Source organism: Pteropus medius, unplaced genomic scaffold (genome assembly GCF_902729225.1).
Source record: "Pteropus medius unplaced genomic scaffold, Ma_sr-lr_union100, whole genome shotgun sequence".
Lineage (NCBI taxonomy): Eukaryota > Metazoa > Chordata > Mammalia > Chiroptera > Pteropodidae > Pteropus > Pteropus medius.
Window position 1 is genome coordinate 3,818,252 of NW_024344377.1, and position 19,314 is coordinate 3,837,565.

The 19,314-nt window shown below is 36.1% G+C and overlaps 1 protein-coding gene, 1 long non-coding RNA gene and 2 other non-coding genes across 4 annotated transcripts in view; all 4 read left to right on the plus strand.

Moving 5' to 3' along the window:
* The window catches only part of EIF3A (eukaryotic translation initiation factor 3 subunit A), a 28,147-nt gene extending 11,294 nt beyond the window's left edge, over nucleotides 1-16,853 (plus strand). Inside the window, exons 7-20 of the mRNA XM_039870882.1 lie at nucleotides 355-526; nucleotides 3,683-3,787; nucleotides 4,169-4,267; nucleotides 5,358-5,474; nucleotides 5,710-5,895; nucleotides 6,554-6,901; nucleotides 7,127-7,231; nucleotides 7,313-7,426; nucleotides 8,689-8,811; nucleotides 9,339-9,492; nucleotides 10,073-10,257; nucleotides 13,721-13,809; nucleotides 14,363-14,994; nucleotides 16,819-16,853. Coding sequence (XP_039726816.1) covers nucleotides 355-526; nucleotides 3,683-3,787; nucleotides 4,169-4,267; nucleotides 5,358-5,474; nucleotides 5,710-5,895; nucleotides 6,554-6,901; nucleotides 7,127-7,231; nucleotides 7,313-7,426; nucleotides 8,689-8,811; nucleotides 9,339-9,492; nucleotides 10,073-10,257; nucleotides 13,721-13,809; nucleotides 14,363-14,994; nucleotides 16,819-16,853 — 2,464 coding nt within the window. The remainder of the gene's footprint in view (nucleotides 1-354; nucleotides 527-3,682; nucleotides 3,788-4,168; nucleotides 4,268-5,357; nucleotides 5,475-5,709; nucleotides 5,896-6,553; nucleotides 6,902-7,126; nucleotides 7,232-7,312; nucleotides 7,427-8,688; nucleotides 8,812-9,338; nucleotides 9,493-10,072; nucleotides 10,258-13,720; nucleotides 13,810-14,362; nucleotides 14,995-16,818) is intronic.
* On the plus strand, nucleotides 3,904-4,034 carry LOC120608925 (small nucleolar RNA SNORA19). The gene has a single exon (XR_005654570.1). It is a non-coding gene; the product is annotated as a small nucleolar RNA SNORA19 (small nucleolar RNA).
* Nucleotides 4,918-5,048, plus strand: LOC120608924 (small nucleolar RNA SNORA19). Its single transcript, XR_005654569.1, has one exon. It is a non-coding gene; the product is annotated as a small nucleolar RNA SNORA19 (small nucleolar RNA).
* Nucleotides 16,854-17,770: 917 nt separating the features above from the next.
* LOC120608888 (uncharacterized) overlaps nucleotides 17,771-19,314 on the plus strand; it is a 4,957-nt gene continuing 3,413 nt past the window's right edge. The window contains exons 1-2 of the long non-coding RNA XR_005654563.1: nucleotides 17,771-17,980; nucleotides 19,046-19,307. This is a non-coding gene — a long non-coding RNA (uncharacterized LOC120608888). The remainder of the gene's footprint in view (nucleotides 17,981-19,045; nucleotides 19,308-19,314) is intronic.

A 19,314-nucleotide genomic window follows, 5' to 3' on the forward strand; every position in this document is an offset into this window, starting at 1 on the left:
CTTATAATTTTCCCTTTCTTTTCCTTAGTTTTTAAAGCTGTCTTGTTTTTATAAGGAAGTATGGGGTATGCAAATATGTCTGTCTTGCCATTTAACCTAGTCTTTTTCTGTAGCTAAAAACCATTCACAGTAGTAAGTGGGTGGATGAAGTTCTCATTGTCCAGGTATTTGTTTTAGCGCAGTCCATTTTTTAAAAAATTAATTTCATGCTTCAGTGAACATTTGTGAATGTTTCACCATGGTGGTGTACATAGGCTGTCACTGGCATATCGTACCAGATGATTAAAGAGTTATGTGTTTCTGCTAATCAAGTAACATTTACAACTTTAACATATTTGTAATTTTGTTCTCCAGAATGTCTACTAGAGTCCTCTTGGCCACTCTTTCCATTCCTATTACCCCTGAGCGTACTGATATTGCTCGACTTCTGGATATGGACGGCATTATAGTTGAAAAACAGCGACGCCTTGCAACGCTGCTAGGTCTTCAAGCCCCACCAACACGAATTGGACTTATTAATGATATGGTTGGTATAAGTTTGAGCATTCTTATAGATTTGAACAGAAAACTTTATGGTCAGGTTTTATAATTCATGATTAAATACTGGGAATTCTGATTCGTTGCTGGGGATTCTGATGCGTGGACAGGTTTGAGAACTGCTGATGTAACTCTCCACCGTTCAGTTGAGGTGATTAATCTCTAGTTAAATTTGATGTAGCAGATGAGACTTGGACTAGCTCTGAGGAATCGTATGGACCACTCTGAAGAATAATGCTGGGCAAGAAGGTTCATGGCTTATTTTAGGGAGCTGTAGGAAATCTAATCAAGCTGACATGTTGGAAATACAAGAGTGAGTCTAAGAAAGAATGTGAAGTAGATTAGGTCTGATTGTGGACAACTGAAATATTTTCAACTTTTTTCTCTCGTTACTAAAAGTGGTTCTTAATCAGGGCTGTGCACTGAAATTGTGTGTGAGGTACTTTTTGAAGTGCAGATTTCTAGGTTTTCCCCTCTATATAAACTAAATCAATTTCAGAATATGGAGCTTAGGATTTGTGTATCTCTACAGTGTTTTACATTCTTCTCTCACAGCAGAAATTTATCCTGTGAGTGCCTATTATATGCCAGGCAAGTGATACTTAAATGGAATTTGTATCCCAGAGGAGTTTCGATTTTAGGGATTCTGATTGACAGTAGTGTGACTTAGTGGTTATTGTGGTACACCTCTGGCAAATTACTTTGGGACGAGAAAAAAAGAGGGACAAGTGCTTGAGGAATGGCCTTAACTTTCCTGACAGAATTGGTCAATTTAGGTAGGACCTATAATAATTTCCCCTTATCCATGGGGGATACATTTATAAATTAGGCACAATAAGAAGTTGATAATAACTAAAAATCAAATTGAACAGTTATAACAATATTTTGTAATAAAAGTTAAGTGAATGTGCTTTCTCAAAATATTGTATTATACTCACTTTTTCACTTAAAGCACTTTTCATCTTCCTTCTTTAGCATATCCGAATTGTCAGTATCTCTACTCTTGCTCTTTGTGGCCATTATTAAGTAAAATAAGGGTTACTTGAACACAACCATTGTGGTGGTGTTGATATGATAACCCAGATGGTGATACCGCTTAGGCGTGCTGGACAGAGGGATGATGAACGTCCTGAGTGGGATGGAACAGGACTGTGTGAGATTTTCTCACACTACTCAGAGTTGCACACCATTTACAATTTACAAACTACTTACTTCAGGAATTTTCCATTTAATATTTATAGACCGCAGGTAACTGCAGAAAGTAAAACTGCAGATAGGGGTGTTACTGTCATAAGTTCTCTATAGCAGCAGTTTTCTCTTATAACGTATTTCTGTTATAGTAGTACGGCAAATTTTCTTTGTAGTCAAATTTTAAAAATAACTTAATCTATAAAACAGTATTTCTATGTCTTTACCTCCATGTTTCATTGTGCTGACACTGCTCACAGAAATCAGCTTTGTGTTGTGGCAAGTTTTTATGGGACTGATTTAGGATTAAATGTAACAAAACAATAGCATTGTTTTTAGGAAGGGGTTTTATTAGCAAATATGTTTTAAATTTTGTTTTTGTTTTTAATACTGAAAAAGTGTGTCAAATGGATGTATAAGCCATATCTCTTAAACCTGTGTCTGTGAACAGGTTATTAAAAATCGGTCTGTTATGTACTGATTCAGGGAGTTAGTGTTGGAGGGCCTTGAGCCAGCTGTAGGAACATCCAAGTTTGGGTCCTCATCGTGCCCATAGATAAGTGTAGATGTTTATAAAAGAAGGTACTGGTTTGTGTCAGGTGAATAGATGAGCTGACTGCCAAGAGGCATGTATAAAATCTTGGTGAGTTTACTGTACATTTATGGTTCAGATCTGAGCTTTGGGCTCGAGTTGCTGAATTTGTAAGCACCTAAAAAACGATTCCATTATCTCAGGAACAGACTCAGATTAATTTAGTTCATAAAAGACTGATTGTTAGATCAGAAAGCCAATTATTAATTTTAGTGAGAAATATACTTTATTAGGTTAGGATAGCCTGTCTTAGCACATTCCCTCAGCATATTCTAGGCACTTATGAGGGAAGTATCCAGATGTTGTGGGACATGTGTCATGTACCGTTTTGTGTTGGCATTAGACTAGGGTGCTCCAGTACATAGACATCGTCCTATTTTGGGGATGGGACCTCCAACATTTGCCTCAGTCTTGTGACTTGGTCTCTGTGGTATGTATTCCTATACTTTTGGATTTTACTGTGTCCCTGCACTTGAACTGTCTTTGGGTTAGCAGTTCAAAGGTCTCATGCAGTACATATTCTAGGTTAAAGCACAGGTGAGATACAAGTTGCTTATGGGCAGTTTTTGGGTTTATAAAATAATGCCACTGTTTTGTTTCCTTTATAGGTAAGATTATGCAGGCAGTATCTTGATTGCGAAAGAAAGTTGAGTTCTATTTAAATATAAACAATGTTATTAAACTAACAGTTTTTAAAAAGTACAAAGCATAAATGTAATTGGGTAAATTCTTAAAGGTTTTTTTTCTAGTCATCACTTTCTAAAACCCCCAAGAATAGCTACTGTCCTGATTTATAACATCACAGATTTGCCTGTTTATGGATTTTATGAAATTTAAATTTCATATAAATGGAATTGTGAAATTCTTTTCCTAAGTGTTATATTTGTGACATTTCCTTGAGTTCAGTGTTACTGTTCACTGACCATTTTTGTGTATTACATGAACCTGGTTCCTGTTTTTCCTGAGTTTTTCTAGTTTGGGGCTATTAAGAACGATGGTGCCGTGATAAATTTTGTGGTTCAGTTATTTGTAAACTGGTGTTTTACTTGTTATTGATAATAAATTAGATTATTTTGGCCATATGAGTTGTTTTTGGAAATATTTTATTGATGTTGTTTAGGGTTTTTATTTCTCTTTTAAGTTCTCGTGGGGCTTTTTATTATAGGAAGCTGCATAATTTGGGGCGAGAGACACAACGTGATTGTCCTAGATTCTTCTTTGGTAAATTTGAAGGTTGAGGCTAGGCAATCTTTCAGTCATTTTCCAGATATCAAATTCTATATATTTTTTCAATTTATACTCAATTTAGAATCCCAGTTTGAAAATTTCCCTCAACAATTAAATCTTTTTTTTTGCTTACTGTAGGTCAGATTCAATGTACTACAATATGTTGTTCCAGAAGTGAAAGACCTTTATAATTGGCTCGAAGTAGAATTTAACCCACTGAAACTCTGTGAGAGAGTGACAAAGGTAAGCCTTTGTGCTTAGGTTTTGGTGATACCACCATGTAGCCTGCCCTGTTGGCAGTTTTAGGTTGGTTGTGTTTCTGTTAAGAGAGAAACGTATGTCCTATGCATTTGAATTTACTGCACATTTCATTGTCTTTTTTCTTTATCTCAAGAGAAAAGATATTTCTGATGTGCTAAATAAACTTTTGGAGGTAAATTAGCAGCACGACTAATTTTTAGCCATCGCTGTCAGTCACCTTCAGACAAGTATCAATAGCTTCACATCACATTTTGTATTTGCATTGCGATGTTTTCGTATGTTAAAATTGAAAAAGTTTTGCAGATGTTTTAGTATCTGTTACTTAGAAAGTATAATTTTTTTTCAATTTAATTGGTTTTTTAGGTTCTAAATTGGGTTAGGGACCAACCTGAAAAGGAACCAGAGTTGCAACAGTATGTCCCACAGCTGCAAAACAACACCATACTCCGTCTTCTCCAGCAGGTAAAAATTTTAAAATGAATGTTATATGTAAGAACTGGAATTTCTCCTCTTGTTTTGATTGCAAAACTGAAAGATTTAGGAATGGCCTAGAATCTGGGAGCCTCCCCAGATTCTACTTCCTGTCCAAAATTAGTCTTATTATATCATGTAATCTGTAACTGCTTTTTTGTTGAAACACTGTCTTGGTGTGTTTTCCCTTGTTAGTAATGTAAGGGTCTGCCTTACTCCATTTAATCCCTGCATTTTTTTTCATTGTCTAAGGTTGCCATGATTTATTAATTCAGACTATTGATGGAAATCTTATTTCTAGGTTTTTGCTCTTAGAAAAACGTTGCAGTGGACATCTTTCATAATGTATCTTTCGATGTTTCTGTTACTTTCCGTAGTATAAGAAGTGGAATAAGTCAGAGTTTACACATTTAAACCTTTAATGGCTCCTGAAAAGATTCTGTTACTGGCCCCTCCTACCAGAAGTACATTAGAAAGCCTTTTCTCCTACTAACACTACGTATTACCAGTCTTTTAACGTGTTTTAGTCTGATTTCTTATTTAGATTTGACTGTTAAAGATTTATAATACAGCTTAAATGTTCCTGTGTTGTCTTCCATTTGTTCCATTTGGGTGGAGCTATTACATTCACTTCAGTATTCATGCGCATTTCATTGACCTGCTTTCTCTTGTACGTGTGAGCAGTGTTATTTCTCATGTGCTATACAAGTGGTCGAAGGTTAATTAGCAGTATAACTTAAATAGTAATGCTGCCAGTCTCCTTCAGACAGATAATTCTATAAAAAACACTCAGATGAATTAGATAAGTAGCAGGTCTTTATCTACAAATAAGTAACCATTTATTTTTGTTTGTTTTATGAAAGGATTTAAAAAGATTGTGTTTTAAAGCATAGGATTTGGGGTTGAGCGCTTTATTAGAATGGCTAGCTCTAGCAATGTACTGTTAACAGATACTTTGAACTTCAGTTTCTTTTCTCTGAAAAATGGGCATAATTTCTCTACTTCCCATGGTTGTCATGAGACTACACCTAAAAATGCTGAATAAATGATAGCTATTAGTAACCTTGTGTTTTTTATGCAGGTGGCACAAATTTATCAGAGCATTGAGTTTTCTCGTTTGACTTCTCTGGTTCCTTTTGTTGATGCTTTCCAACTGGAACGTGCCATAGTAGATGCAGCCAGACACTGCGACCTGCAGGTATGTGCGACACTGAGGTAGCAGGCCTTTGAGGACTAAAAACACATGTCCTTTGTTTCTCAGCTTTTAGTACCGTGGCACCATTTTAAAGCTATACTGAGTGGAATCTTTAGTTTTTGTATTAAACGTTATTTTCTCAAATTCAGTTGAAATTTTTTATCAAAAGTCATTCGTTTGTAGAATGACTTCATATATGCATATAGATTTAACTGCCGATAATATTTAATTTTCAAAGGTTCGCATTGACCACACTTCTCGGACCCTTAGTTTTGGATCTGATTTGAATTACGCTACTCGAGAAGATGCTCCCCTTGGTCCTCATTTGCAAAGCATGCCTTCAGAACAGATAAGAAACCAGCTGACAGCCATGTCCTCAGTACTTGCAAAAGCACTTGAAGTCATTAAGCCAGCTCATATACTGGTACGCATCTTTGGGAGAAATGAACTACAGAATTTTTGAGGGGCCCTCATGCTGTGTCTCTCACAAAAAGTTTGAGATGATGTCTAGGAGAAAGGATTTATTTTATTTTTCCTATTCAGTTATATTTGGTAGGTTTGATATTTTATCAGATGTCTTTATCAGGTATACAGATCATTGAGCTGACTTCCATGATGTAAAATAATAGACTACACAGGCAATATGAGTCCTGGGGGTACAACATGTGATGGCCCCTCAGATAGGGAGTACCATGACTGGGCTTTTCCTTTCTCCTTATGTTTCGTTTGTTATGTGTTTTTAGGATTCCTCTTTAGCTTGAACACTTTAAAGTAGGTTTGTTGCAGAGAAAAGTTGACTTAGCAAATAAAGATTTTTTAGCTGTCATTGCTATTAAAGACTGTATAAATATCTAACCAACGTGTTGTATACCAGAAACTAATATAAAGTTTTAAAAAAAAGATTATAGTAGTAGCACTGTAGCATTTAGTATTGGGAACTTAGTAGCTTAAATAATGTCATCTTCTGTTATTAAATGAAAACATACATAAAAGTAATTTATAAGAATTGTTTAGTAATTTTTTTGATGTCTACTATTATGGTATGTCAGCTTAAAATTTTTTTAATGCATTTGTTTTTGAAGCAAGAGAAAGAAGAACAGCATCAGTTGGCTGTTACTGCATACCTTAAAAATTCACGAAAAGAGCATCAGCGCATCCTGGCTCGCCGTCAGACAATTGAGGAAAGGAAAGAGCGACTTGAGAGTCTGAATATCCAGCGTGAGAAAGAAGAGTTGGAGCAAAGGGAAGCTGAACTCCAGAAAGTACGGAAGGCTGAAGAAGAGAGGCTACGACAGGAGGCAAAGGAGAGAGAGAAGGAGCGTATCTTACAGGAACACGAGCAAATCAAAAAGAAAACTGTTCGTGAGCGTTTGGAACAGATCAAGAAAACAGAACTGGGTGCCAAAGCATTCAAAGATATTGATATTGAAGTATGTAGCATATTGCTTATTAAACTTTTATCTGGATCTCTTAGCATAATCCTTTACCATATACTATTTTATTTTGGGTTATTTGGTTATTTTGGTACACATATTTTATTAAAATCTGAAGTAAGCATTAACATTTTTATATTGCGTTAGGATTTGATTCTAGAAGCAGTGCTCAATTATATTTCTTTTGTATCCTTATTAACGTGTGTGCATTTATATTTTCAGGACCTTGAAGAATTGGATCCAGATTTCATCATGGCTAAACAGGTTGAACAACTGGAGAAAGAAAAGAAAGAACTGCAAGAACGCCTGAAGAATCAAGAAAAGAAGGTAAAGGAAAGGATGGTAGACTTAACATGCCAAATTAAACAAGATTTTATTTAAAACTACATTTGTTTTCATGACATTCAGATCGACTATTTTGAAAGAGCTAAACGTTTGGAAGAAATCCCTTTGATAAAGAGTGCTTACGAAGAACAGAGAATTAAAGACATGGATCTGTGGGAACAACAAGAAGAAGAAAGAGTAAGTTTTTAATTGTAATATTTTTAGACTGTACACTATAATTAAATACTGTGCCAAAAGCGGGACCAGGGTTTCAAAATTGGTTTATTTTGCATTCTTTAGCCAGAAATGTTGCTTTAATGGCTGCATACTAACAGATTGGTGGACAGACAGAAATTTATACAGTAGAGGTTAAAAAAAAAATGCAACTTGTAATATACAAAAGCTGAAAAGTCTGGTTTTTAAAAGCAGCTTTATGGAGATATAATTTACATGCCATGTAATTCATCTATATAAGGTAGACAATTGATAGTTTTTAGTATATTCACAGAATCGTTCAACCATCTAATTTTAGAACATACTCCAAAAGAAGCTTGGTACCCATTAGCTGTTACTCTGTGATTCCTTTGCACCACTTGGCTGTAGGCTGCCGCTGATCTTTTCTATTTGCCTATTTTGGATATTACATGTAAATGGAGTCACACAATATGCAGTATTTTGCGACTAAACAGTTCTTTCAGAGTTTCGTTAGTTTGTATTATGTTTACCTAATGATACGAAAGTAAAGGCTTGCAAGTGCTTGTAGTGGTCAAATTGGTAATAAAAAGAAAGTGATCTCATTCTGGTTAAAAAAGGTAACCACAGGCAGGAGACTGTATACATCTGTGGAGTCCTCAGTGAGAGAATGCAGCCCCTTCTTGATTCCATCAGACCGTTGTCATTCTGGGTCTAGTGTTGCCAGCTCTTCTAATTTTTTTAGGAGTTGGAATTTTTGTGATAAGTCTCTACTGTATGAAATGAGGAAAAGTGCTGCAGACCAAATGAAATATATGATCTGCTGCAATCACTGCCCTGAAGCCTTCCATTTTTTCACTCGGAGCAAAAAAGGAAAAACCTTAAATCAGTAGTTCATTTTGCCTTACTCTCCAGTTGTTTTTAAGGAAGAAGTGCCTTTAATAATTCAACCATAGTGCTTATTACCATGAGCTATTTATTGTTTACCACATACATTATACTTTTTCCTTTACAAAATTTGCGGCACTATGGGTCTAAATAAAAACTTTCTTATGGATAGCCCAGGACTCTCTTATCCATCTCTGTCCCTGATTGCTTTCCTAGGGACCTGTTGGCACAAATGATAGTTACCTTCCATTACTGTGGCAAGACGGAAGCGTCAAAGGAGCTACTTGTATTCTTCATGAATATCTGTCAGGAATTTGGGGTAAATTTGTAATCAGATAATGAATGCTTTAGAAATTTAACTTTGTATTATGTATTTGCAGATTACTACTATGCAGCTAGAACGTGAAAAGGCTCTTGAACATAAGAATAGAATGTCACGAATGCTTGAAGACAGAGATTTATTTGTAATGCGACTCAAGGCAGCACGGCAGTCTGTTTATGAGGTGAGCTTATGACTTCAGAGAATGTTTATTGTTGAATATTTTGGCTTTTGCCTTAAGGGTTCTTCTTTAACACAGGACATTCTATCTTAAGCTAATATTTATAATGTTATCACTTATCATTCAGTAATACTTTAATAGAAAATTTTTTAAATATTCTCCAGGCTAAGTAGTCAGTCATCACTATATTCTGAAGGTAAAGGTGGACTGCATAAAATTTGCTGTTGATACAAGCTTTTGCTTACTGTTTGATTCAGAAAAAAATCTGTCCCGCTCTTCAGTTCTAATGTAATCATTCGATTTAGTGTGTAGCAAACACACTTAATATTGTCAATAATTTAAATTTTTAGAAATCTGACAAATGAGAACAACTTCAAGTTATTTGGAATCCTGATTTTTATACTAGAAGGTTGTTTTTTATGGTTCCAAGAAACTTGGAATGCTTTTGTAAACTTAAAACTTACTGCTTGTTCGTGGCTCTTCAAAAAAATCTGATCTTTTTCTTTTAAATTTGGGGTAACCAATTACAGGAAAAACTTAAACAGTTTGAAGAGCGATTAGCAGAAGAAAGGCATAATCGCTTGGAAGAACGTAAAAGGCAACGTAAAGAAGAACGCAGAATAACATACTATAGAGAAAAAGAAGAGGAGGAGCAGAGGAGAGCAGAAGAACAGATGCTCAAAGGTAACTAGCCCGAGATTGGAGGTAGGTAGATAACACAGGTTGTCGTTAGGTCAGTATAGAGCGATCTCATTTAGACAGTAAAGGAACGAGGAATCAGGATCATCGGCTCATTAACTGCAACTAACTAGTTCTCAAGTTCTGAGGTCTTAGTTGTTTACAGTTCATTATATGTGAAGATGTTATGTCCTACCAGCTGATTTTCACATTTTTGGTGTTCTTTTAAAAACTGATACTGCCTTTTAAGTTTTTATCACTGTATTCTATGTAGTATTCAACATTTTTTGAGGAAGATATGCCACATGAAACTGTCAAATACTTTATCTGGAATCCTAGATGCTCAGGAATTGGGAAGGGAGGGATTCCTAGTATCTCTTAAGTCATTACAAAGCTATAATGATGAGTGACATAATGCTTGTTTTCTCAAAAATCTTCTGCCCTTTAGCCGATTGTAAGCTGTTTTTAAATTCTTAAAAATAATTTGCTTCTACTCTGTGTTGCATGTTAAAACCCGCAAAGGAGACCTCGCACTGGGAGAAAGGTACGGGCAGGAGGCACACCTTTAACTTCATGTGTTCTTTAGAGCGTGAAGAGCGAGAGCGTGCTGAACGGGCAAAACGTGAGGAAGAGCTTCGAGAATATCAGGAGCGGGTCAAGAAGTTAGAAGAAGTAGAAAGGAAAAAACGCCAAAGGGAGTTGGAAATTGAAGAAAGGGAGCGTCGTAGAGAAGAAGAGAGAAGACTTGGTGATGATCCACTTTCTAGAAAGGTGAGTGTATAGACATTGTTTCCCCTGTTATGATATGTGTTTATCAACCAGTCCTCTTACAGGGTACATATGTGTCGGTGCATGTGTTCATGTCGGCCTTAGTGTTTTAAACTGGTTATATTTGCGTCTAAGTATTTATTTTTAATATTTAACTTGTCAAAAACTGACCTGTTTCCCCCTGTATCTTGTGTTTTTAATTTCCTCTCCTGACTGGTGGCACCGTTACTCAATCACTGTTTTGAATCTAAACCTCTCTTTTCTGTTTCTGCATTCCTACCTTAATTCATATTTTTCTTTTGCCTATATTACTTATCGGTTTTCTTACTATTTTTCCTGGTCATAATTTTCCCACAGCTTCAGACCTTTCTCTATGTTGTGACCTGCTTGATTTTTCATAATGTATACCTGATCATTACACCTGCTCGTGGGTTTCAAACCTTTTTTGGTTGGTGCTCATTTCTTAGGGCCAAAGGTAAAAACATGCCTGAGCAGACAGGAACTTTCATGTTTATTGCTTTTTTTCATTAGCTTCATATGTCACTTCATAAGTCACCTGCTTACTCTAGCCATTCCAAGCTGGTTTTATGCCTTATGTATCTGTGACATCTATCAGTATGCTCTTTGTTTTCCCTGGGATGTGCCCAGGCTGCCTTTTAAACAAAATGTTGGTTATTTTTTAAGGTAAGAAGTAATAAGTAACTGGAGTATTTCTTGTCTGTCTTTTTCTCCGCTGCTTTATCTGTATCAGACACTTACCTTTATTGAAGGAGCTGCTGCTACTAGTTACCTATGTCGTCTTCAGTTTGTTTTATAATGTATGTGGATAGACTTAGCTTTGTTACTGTTGTTGCTAATTTATGTTTTTACTTCATTCTTGGTGAATGTGGCCTGTATGGTTTCTAATTTTTTTAAATTCAATACATTTTTCTCTTGTGTCCTAAAACATGGTCAAATTTTATGAGTATTCCTTTTCTCTTGGGTGCAGAGTTGTGTGTATGTATGAAATCAGAGTTTTGGTTTCGTTTAATTTATGATAGCTTCATCTTACGAAGAAAGTGAGGTAACTTACCTATGTTTGTGAGTTTCTCTTAGTTTTTGCAAATCCACCTGTGTTTATCGTTTTGTGCATTTTTAACCTTTTGTTTCTGTTTTATGCCCTCTTCTCTTTCAGTTGGAGAGTCTTTAGTTTTACCATGTTCACATTTAACATGGTAACAGATTTGTTTTATTCTTGACATTGGTTTGGAGCTTTTTATTTGCCCCCATATCCTGGCCATTTCTTGTTTTCTTTAAGCCACACTTAAGAACTTTGCTCCGTTCATTTTGTTTCTCTATTCTTTTAGTGATTACTATCAATGTTGTCCAAAATCTGTCTAAGCTTTAACAGTCAAAGTTTTGAAAACTCTTCTGTCTCCAGAACAAAACAAAATTCTGAGCGTACCTATATTTATTTTTTATTGCAATTAGCTGAATATTTTTGCCTCCAGAGCATTAAAGCAAGTATCTCTATTTAAGGACTCATTTAACAGTTTTGTAGTCATATTGGAAAACATGATTTAGTTTCAGATATGTTCACGTATAATTTTTCCTCCTTTGTAGATACATTTTTTTTGTGTTTTATTTTAACTTTTTTCAACATATCTTTGTGTATGTTTCAAAAGAGGTATTTATTTCAGTTTGGTTCATTGGTTCAGCCAGTTCAAAATCTTCCTCCCTCAGATATTTGGAGCCTGTGTGTCCCAGTACACAGTGGATGGGGTGGGTGGTTCTTGATAATAGTCTTGGTGTTGTTACTTCTGTAGACACTGTGTTACTCCTTGGAAACTTTAAAAATTTTTTCTATCCTTGGGGTAAAGGGAGTTAAAAAATTTCAACAGGACTATCTTTAGGCTCCTAAGTGAGTGGTCATCATTGTTCCATCCTTTTGGCTTATGTGCCCTTTCAGCCCAAGATTTAATTTACTTAGAGAAGATTGACTTTCCTTCACTTTGGGGACTTTTTTCTCTTTTTCTCTATTTTGGCCTTTCAAAGTTCTATTATCTCTTTTTATGTTTTGCTGAACTCTTTTCACCTCTTTATCCTTTTGTAGTTGATACTCTGGGATTCCTGCTTAGTTTGTGTGTTTTATCAGCAGGTCCTATTCTGTTTGTGATCTATCAACTGACTTAATTTTTGGTGATATGTTAAGTTTTTAGAATTCTTTTTGTTGCTTTCGTTTTTATTTATTTATTTTAAATTAAAAAGACATTTATAGAATCCATGAAGTGGTCCCCTCCATTACTCTATCACCCATCTGGCACTACACAATGCCATTAAAATAATATCGACTATATATCCTATGCTATACTCTAAGTTCCCGTGACTGTTTGTAATTACAAATTTGTACTTCTTCATCCCTTCACCTTTTCTCTTTGTTTATTGGCTCTCATAGCCACCCCGAAAAATCTCTTTTGAGGTTTTGATATTTGTACTAAAACTTCTCATAACTTGAATTCTTTGTTGAGTTTAATTTGCAGGGTGAGTTTGCAAGGTGGGAGAAACTTGGTTTTCTTCCATTGAAGTGACCATAAGTTACATTGACAGTTGAGTTCATATTTCTTCCCATGTTCACTTGGACAAGTCTCTTAGAGCAGCTCCCATATTGAGAGAGAGCCCAGAGTGAGTAGCTTTGATGGCAGATGACTTATCATCTGGCCATTCTTGTCCTTCACTGCTTCTTATTGCTAGTTGTTGGAGGTTTTTGTTGCCAAGACATTTTAAAATTTAAGTACAAGATTCTCTTCATCTACTTGGGATTATTGTTATTTTCAGCTTTGTTAGATTTTTATTATAGTCCTTCTACTGCACCCATCAACCTCGTTACATATTGTTCTTACTTTTCTTATGGCCTTGGGTTATGTTTGTAGGAGCAGTCAGGCTGTGTCAGAGGTGTGCACGATTAAAATTGTATGCATTGCCCCTTAGAATGGTTCTACCAGATTTACGTTTTCTTCACCCTAAGGATGTTGAGTAGCTCCCACTGCCTTTCCGTAATTTTTAACGACAGCGTAATATTTTGGAGAGGAAATTACCTATTAATTTGACCATCCTCATTAGACATTTACTTTGCTCTGCCTCTGTTTAGTAGACACAGATGTACATTTTGGGACATTAGGCTTTTTTCACATAATCTCAAATGATAATTTCTAGGTCAAGAAAATCTGTAGACATTTTAATAATTCCAGTGGGATGCTGCCAGGATTGCTTTCAAGTGGTGTTTTATCAGTTTTTAAAGCCACCTACAACACGTGAGAATACCAGTTTCACTGTATTGTCAGTCTGATTTCAGGTTAAAAAAGAAACAGTTTTAAAATTTGTTTATGTGTAAGGACTTAAAATTATTTAATGTAAGTAAAAAAACGTTTGAATGATAATACCAGTCTTTGTAATGAGTGTTGCGTCCCATTAACTTTGGTCAATGTAGGACTCTCGCTGGGGAGATAGAGATTCAGAAGGCACGTGGAGAAAAGGACCTGAAGTAGATTCTGAGTGGAGAAGAGGTCCTCCAGAGAAGTAAGTAGAGTTAAGGAAATTAGTACCAACTAATCAAAGGTCCTGTAAAGGCCTTACTAGTGGTTTTCTAATTTGGTTTCTTTTGTAGGCTTGGGAAAAGGAGAGCTGTGAAGAATTGTATGCGTGTCTATTAAATGTGTTTTATAGTTTACTCCAACACTGCTGTAATTCCTGACTTTAACACATCTTGAGAAATACATGCTTCAGTTTTTTGAATTCCCTAATTGAATAATATTGAAGTTAGAGTAAGAATGAACAGTTCCATGACATATCTTTCTTTTCTTTTTAATTTCTTAAGTAGATCAAACCAGCCTTTAAAATGAAATTGCCGAGGTAACTGGTAAAGTGCAGATAACCTTTCTAAGGCAGTTGTCTGCTTATTGGTTTATTTATTTATCCACCATTTTGGGTTTTGTGTTATATTTTTTATTAGAAGAACATTCTTTTAGGAGTAGGATTAATGGATTTACACTGAAATGATTGTTAAAAATGAGTGAAGTAATTTTGAAAAGGATCCTACTTTTCTAAAAATGTTTGGTTTGCTGCTCTGTAGGGAGTGGAGGCGTGGAGAAGGACGGGATGAGGAGAGGCCTCATAGAAGAGAAGAAGATCGCCCAAGACGTTTGGGGGAAGATGAAGAGAGAGATTCTTCTCTTAGACCCGATGATGATCGGATTCCCAGGCGCAGCATGGATGATGACAGAGGCCCTAGACGTGGTCCTGATGAAGATCGGTTCTCTCGCCGCGGGGCAGATGATGACCGGCCTTCCTGGCGTAGTGCAGATGATGACAGGCCCCCCCGACGAATTGGAGATGAAGATAGGGGAAGCTGGCGTCATGTGGATGATGACAGACCGCCTAGACGAGGGCTGGACGAGGACAGAGGAAACTGGCGGACAACCGATGAGGACAGAGGACCAAGACGTGGGATGGATGAGGACCGGGGGCCGCGGCGAAGTGCTGATGATGACCGGGGTCCCAGGCGGAACATGGATGATGACCGGGGACCTTGGAGGAATGCCGATGATGAAAGAATTCCCAGGCGCAGTGCGGATGATGACAGGGGGCCTTGGAGAAACATGGATGATGACCGGATCTCAAGGCGGGCTGATGATGATCGGATTCCTAGCAGAAGGGGTGATGACTCAACAAGACCTGGTCTCTGGAGACCATTCGTCAAGCCAGGTAAAATTCTGGAATTCAGAAAACCATATTGGCTGCTTTATAGAATCCATTTGACATATTTACAAATAGAAAGTGAAATTTTTACATAAGCGAGTTGCCACTATTTCATAGATGATAGCAGGTTATTTCAAACAAGGGGTGTCTCATGGCTAATCACGTCTTGATTTTTTAAATAAAGTTGGTTTTCAACTGAAAAAATGAAATGTTAATGTAGCCCAATTTCTGTCATATGTACATTACTATTAGTTTTTAGATACACCGGTGTTTTATCTTTTTCCTGGAATATCTCTAGTGATTTTCATGTCAAAAGCTTGCTTTCAATATCCCATACAACAAATTGTGACTTAACCCCTTTTTCTGCTTTAGTGCTATGTGCTTTGTTTTCCTTTTACCTGTTGTCTGCTTTAAGAGTTTTTCCTGTGTTCGTACCTTAAGTATCCATATTCTTCAGGTTCTGTCTTGGACTAGCCTCTTTGTAATAAATAGTGAAGAGCAAAATTTACTACACATTTGTCTGTACTCTTGCTAGCCATGGGATTATGCTCATGGGAAGAGCTCATTGCCTTACTTTGTCAGTCTTAGGCCTGCTCATCTTTTCATACTTTATTATTCTTGAGCAATTTTATACAAGTGTGTGACATTTACCATATTCTCCAGATGACTTCTTTCCTTCCCTTCAGACCTGGTGTTTCCAACAGCACATCTCTACCTGGAAGTGTCACTGACCCTTCAAACTCAACTTACCAAAACTGAGCACGTGCGCACTCACACACACACTCTACACCCCTACACCTACACACCTGCTTCTCTTCAGGGGCACCACTGTTTATCTAATTATTTAGTTGTGGGCCATTTTAAGCAATGAAATAACCAACCAAAAGCACAAAAATGCAAACACATGGCACTAACTAGACCTCCAAAGGACACTTTTTTAAAATATGAAAGCTACAGCAAGATGACAGAGTGTTGTTTTTTTCGACCTTAGCTGAGACTCTGCTTGTCAGGCCACTCAAAACATTTTGCCATTTTGCGCATGTGTCTGTGAGTGACTGTAAAAGTTTTCAAGTATTAGTTTTGGAGGTACAAATAAATTTTAGCATGTAGGCAAATATGAAATGTACATAGCTCAGAGCTATGGATAGGATTCTGAGTTAATATATGCAGAGTTTAGTGATGTGGCACATAGTAATATAAAGGCTAACAGCAATAATAATTATTAGCCTTATAGCTGTAATAAACTTTCATGAAATTTCTGTTCTGTCTTGGACTAGCCTCTTTGTGTACGTATACATAAATAAATAAAATGTTTCTAGATTTGGACGTTCCATGGATAAGTGAGAGGTATTGGACAAGGTCAAAGGGTATATCCTTATTTCATAACTGCATTGGTGGTAAATGGTAGAGAGCAGGAATATGAGAGGAAGAGTTTTTGGTTACACAGGTTTTGAAAATGCTGCAAGATATAAATCAACTCATAATTGGGGCTTTTTCTCTCAAAGATAAAGCTCCTGTCCCACACCCTTTTACGTTTTCTGCTTAAATGAATTGTTTACCAACAGAACAGATTTTATACCCCAGATCTCTGTCTGCATATGGGATACTCAGGCTATATAAGTTTCTTATATGTTCCTGTATGTCAGAAAAACATGATAGGTAGTCAAATAGCTGGTAATTCTATGAAATGAAGAAAATGGCTTTAATTTTTTTTTGAGGTTAGAATGTCTTAATATTTAGAATGATGATGGAGTAATGTTGACATTAAGATCTCTATTCATAGTTGCCAATCTGTGTTTCTTGAATGGAAATTTTTTTTTGCTTTAAAAGGTGAATCAGAAAGAAAAAGCCAGAAAGAGAGTTGAGTCCCTCTTGAAATCAGAACCATCAGAAAGAGATAAATGAATGGGATAGAAAAAAGAGATAGTGATGAGCATCCAAAGCCAGAAAGAGAATGGGCTTGAGGATGCTTTATGACTGAATGCAAGGTTTGATGTTCTAATTCACGTCATTTGTGGAGTTAACATTTAGGATTTTCTTAATGTACTGTCTTGTGTATTCCTAATCATTTTTGAGAAATGGTACTAATCATTCCTGCCCCTGCCCCAGATTATCTATTAGAATCATAATGTACTGTTTTATGTTTGTTTTAATTTTAGAGATCATCTAATTGAGCATTCCCTCTTAGCAAAATGAGAAAATGGGAGGTGTGGGCTGCGTGGCTGTGTATAGGTTGTGTAACTCTCTGGTAGTGGGGCAAGTCCAGGTATCTTTACCAATTTGCTACTTTTCCCCTGTGGTTTAGGTCAGTTTTATTGCCCTTAAATTATTAAAAGCCCTTTTGCTTTTATTAATGGTAGTAGTCCTAGCTTGTTTTCTTTGGCCAAAGTGGCTTCGTATTTATAGATCTAGATCATCTATGTTTAATAGTTTCTGCAGGAAGAAAAATGTTCTCTATCTGTAATGTCCATTATGGTAGCCAGCAGTCACATTTGGCTGTTACTATTTGGCATATGGTCAATGTAAATAAACTTTATTTATTAAAAGAAAAAAATTTTTAAATTTATTTTTGTTAATAAATTTAGGTAGCCACATATGGGTAATGGCTACTGTGTCAGACAGCATGGATCTAGATGTTCTTATTTGACTGCCACTCCTGAGGCATCAGATTGAGATCAGGTTATGAGTTTAAACTTTATCCCTGTTATATCCAAAAACTCTGAGCACCAACTTGGGGTGATATAGTCACTTATAATTATCCACATAATCTACCAGCAGAACTTAGGACGTGTCTTTTTGAATCACTGCAGGGATGAGGGTGACTGGAGAAGAGGACCAGCCGAGGAAGCTTCAAGCTGGAGAGATTCAGGTCGCCGTGATGATAGGGATAGAGATGACCGTCGTCGTGAGAGAGATGATCGCCGTGATCTAAGAGAAAGACGAGATGACAGAGACCGCAGAGGACCTCCTCTCAGATCAGAGCGCGAAGAAGGTATGGGCGGTCTGCACAGCTGCTGAACTATTGGAGAACCATGATTTCTAGGGAAATTTTGGATTTTATTGAATTTCCTCATAAGTTTGTATGAACAACAAAATTAGATAGATGGTGGATATTTATTCAATTTAGAATTCATGGTTCTCATAAACTTAGTGGTTGCTCTGTGAAGTTAGCTTGTCTCAATTCAAAGTATAGTAGTAGACTGACTAAATTGGATAGTAAGCAAAATATATGTAGATAGTTTATTTTATGTAAATGAAACAATTTATTGGCTATTTAAAAGTAAGGTCATAGTAGATTACAAAGTATAAAACATTCTCTGAAATTGTAACAATTGAAACTTTAGTGAAAAAATACTTTTGGTGTTTTAAATGATTGTTGCACTTAAGTAGTCTCAAAAGCTTCTAAATATTTCGTTAGTACACTGGATTATAAGGGAATTTCTTCTGTTATAGCCGTAATTAAAAATATTCTTATGGCTAATTAGTTGTTTAAAATGTCTTCAACAAGAACCAAAAATCCTTTTAATTTAAAAATTTTCCTTCAGCCAGATTTTCGTCTTAGTTTTTGTTTTTGTTAAAACAATTAGGACACTTCTCAGACCGATGATTTCTTGTTTGTAAATTTGATATCTCTAAGTGTATGTTGTTTTAAAGGTTTTGTCAGAAATTGTATCAAAACGGATAAAGGTATTTAGTTTTGATTGGTTTTTAATGGTGATTCTGTATTATCTTCAATACAGGATTTCTGAGTAATTTTGAGGCATTCCCTTTGCTGAAGTTCTGTTTAATCTGAACCGATAGAATATAGTACAGAGTTACTCTTTTTCTGTTCTATAATTTTTTAATTTTTATTTTTCAATTAGAGTTGACATTCAATATTATTTGTTTCGGGTGTACAGCATAGTGGTTAGACATTTATATAATTTACACAGTGATCCCATTCCCTCCATATTCGTTTAGAATCCACCTGGCACTATGTACATAGTTACTACAGTATTATTGACTATATTTTCTATACTGTACTTCATGTCCATATTTTTTTTAATTCAACTTTTAGCAAGTTCTTGGAGACGTGCTGATGACAGGAAAGATGACCGGGTGGAAGAGCGGGATGCCCCTCGTCGTGTTCCTCCCCCAGCTCTTTCAAGAGATCGAGAAAGAGACCGAGAAAGAGAAGGTGAAAAAGAGAAGGCCTCATGGAGAGCTGAGAAAGATAGAGAATCTCTTCGTCGTACTAAAAATGAGACTGATGAAGATGGATGGACTACAGTACGACGTTAAGTCTCAAGATAATGGATTCAAACTCTCATGTCTTATAGGTTTGAT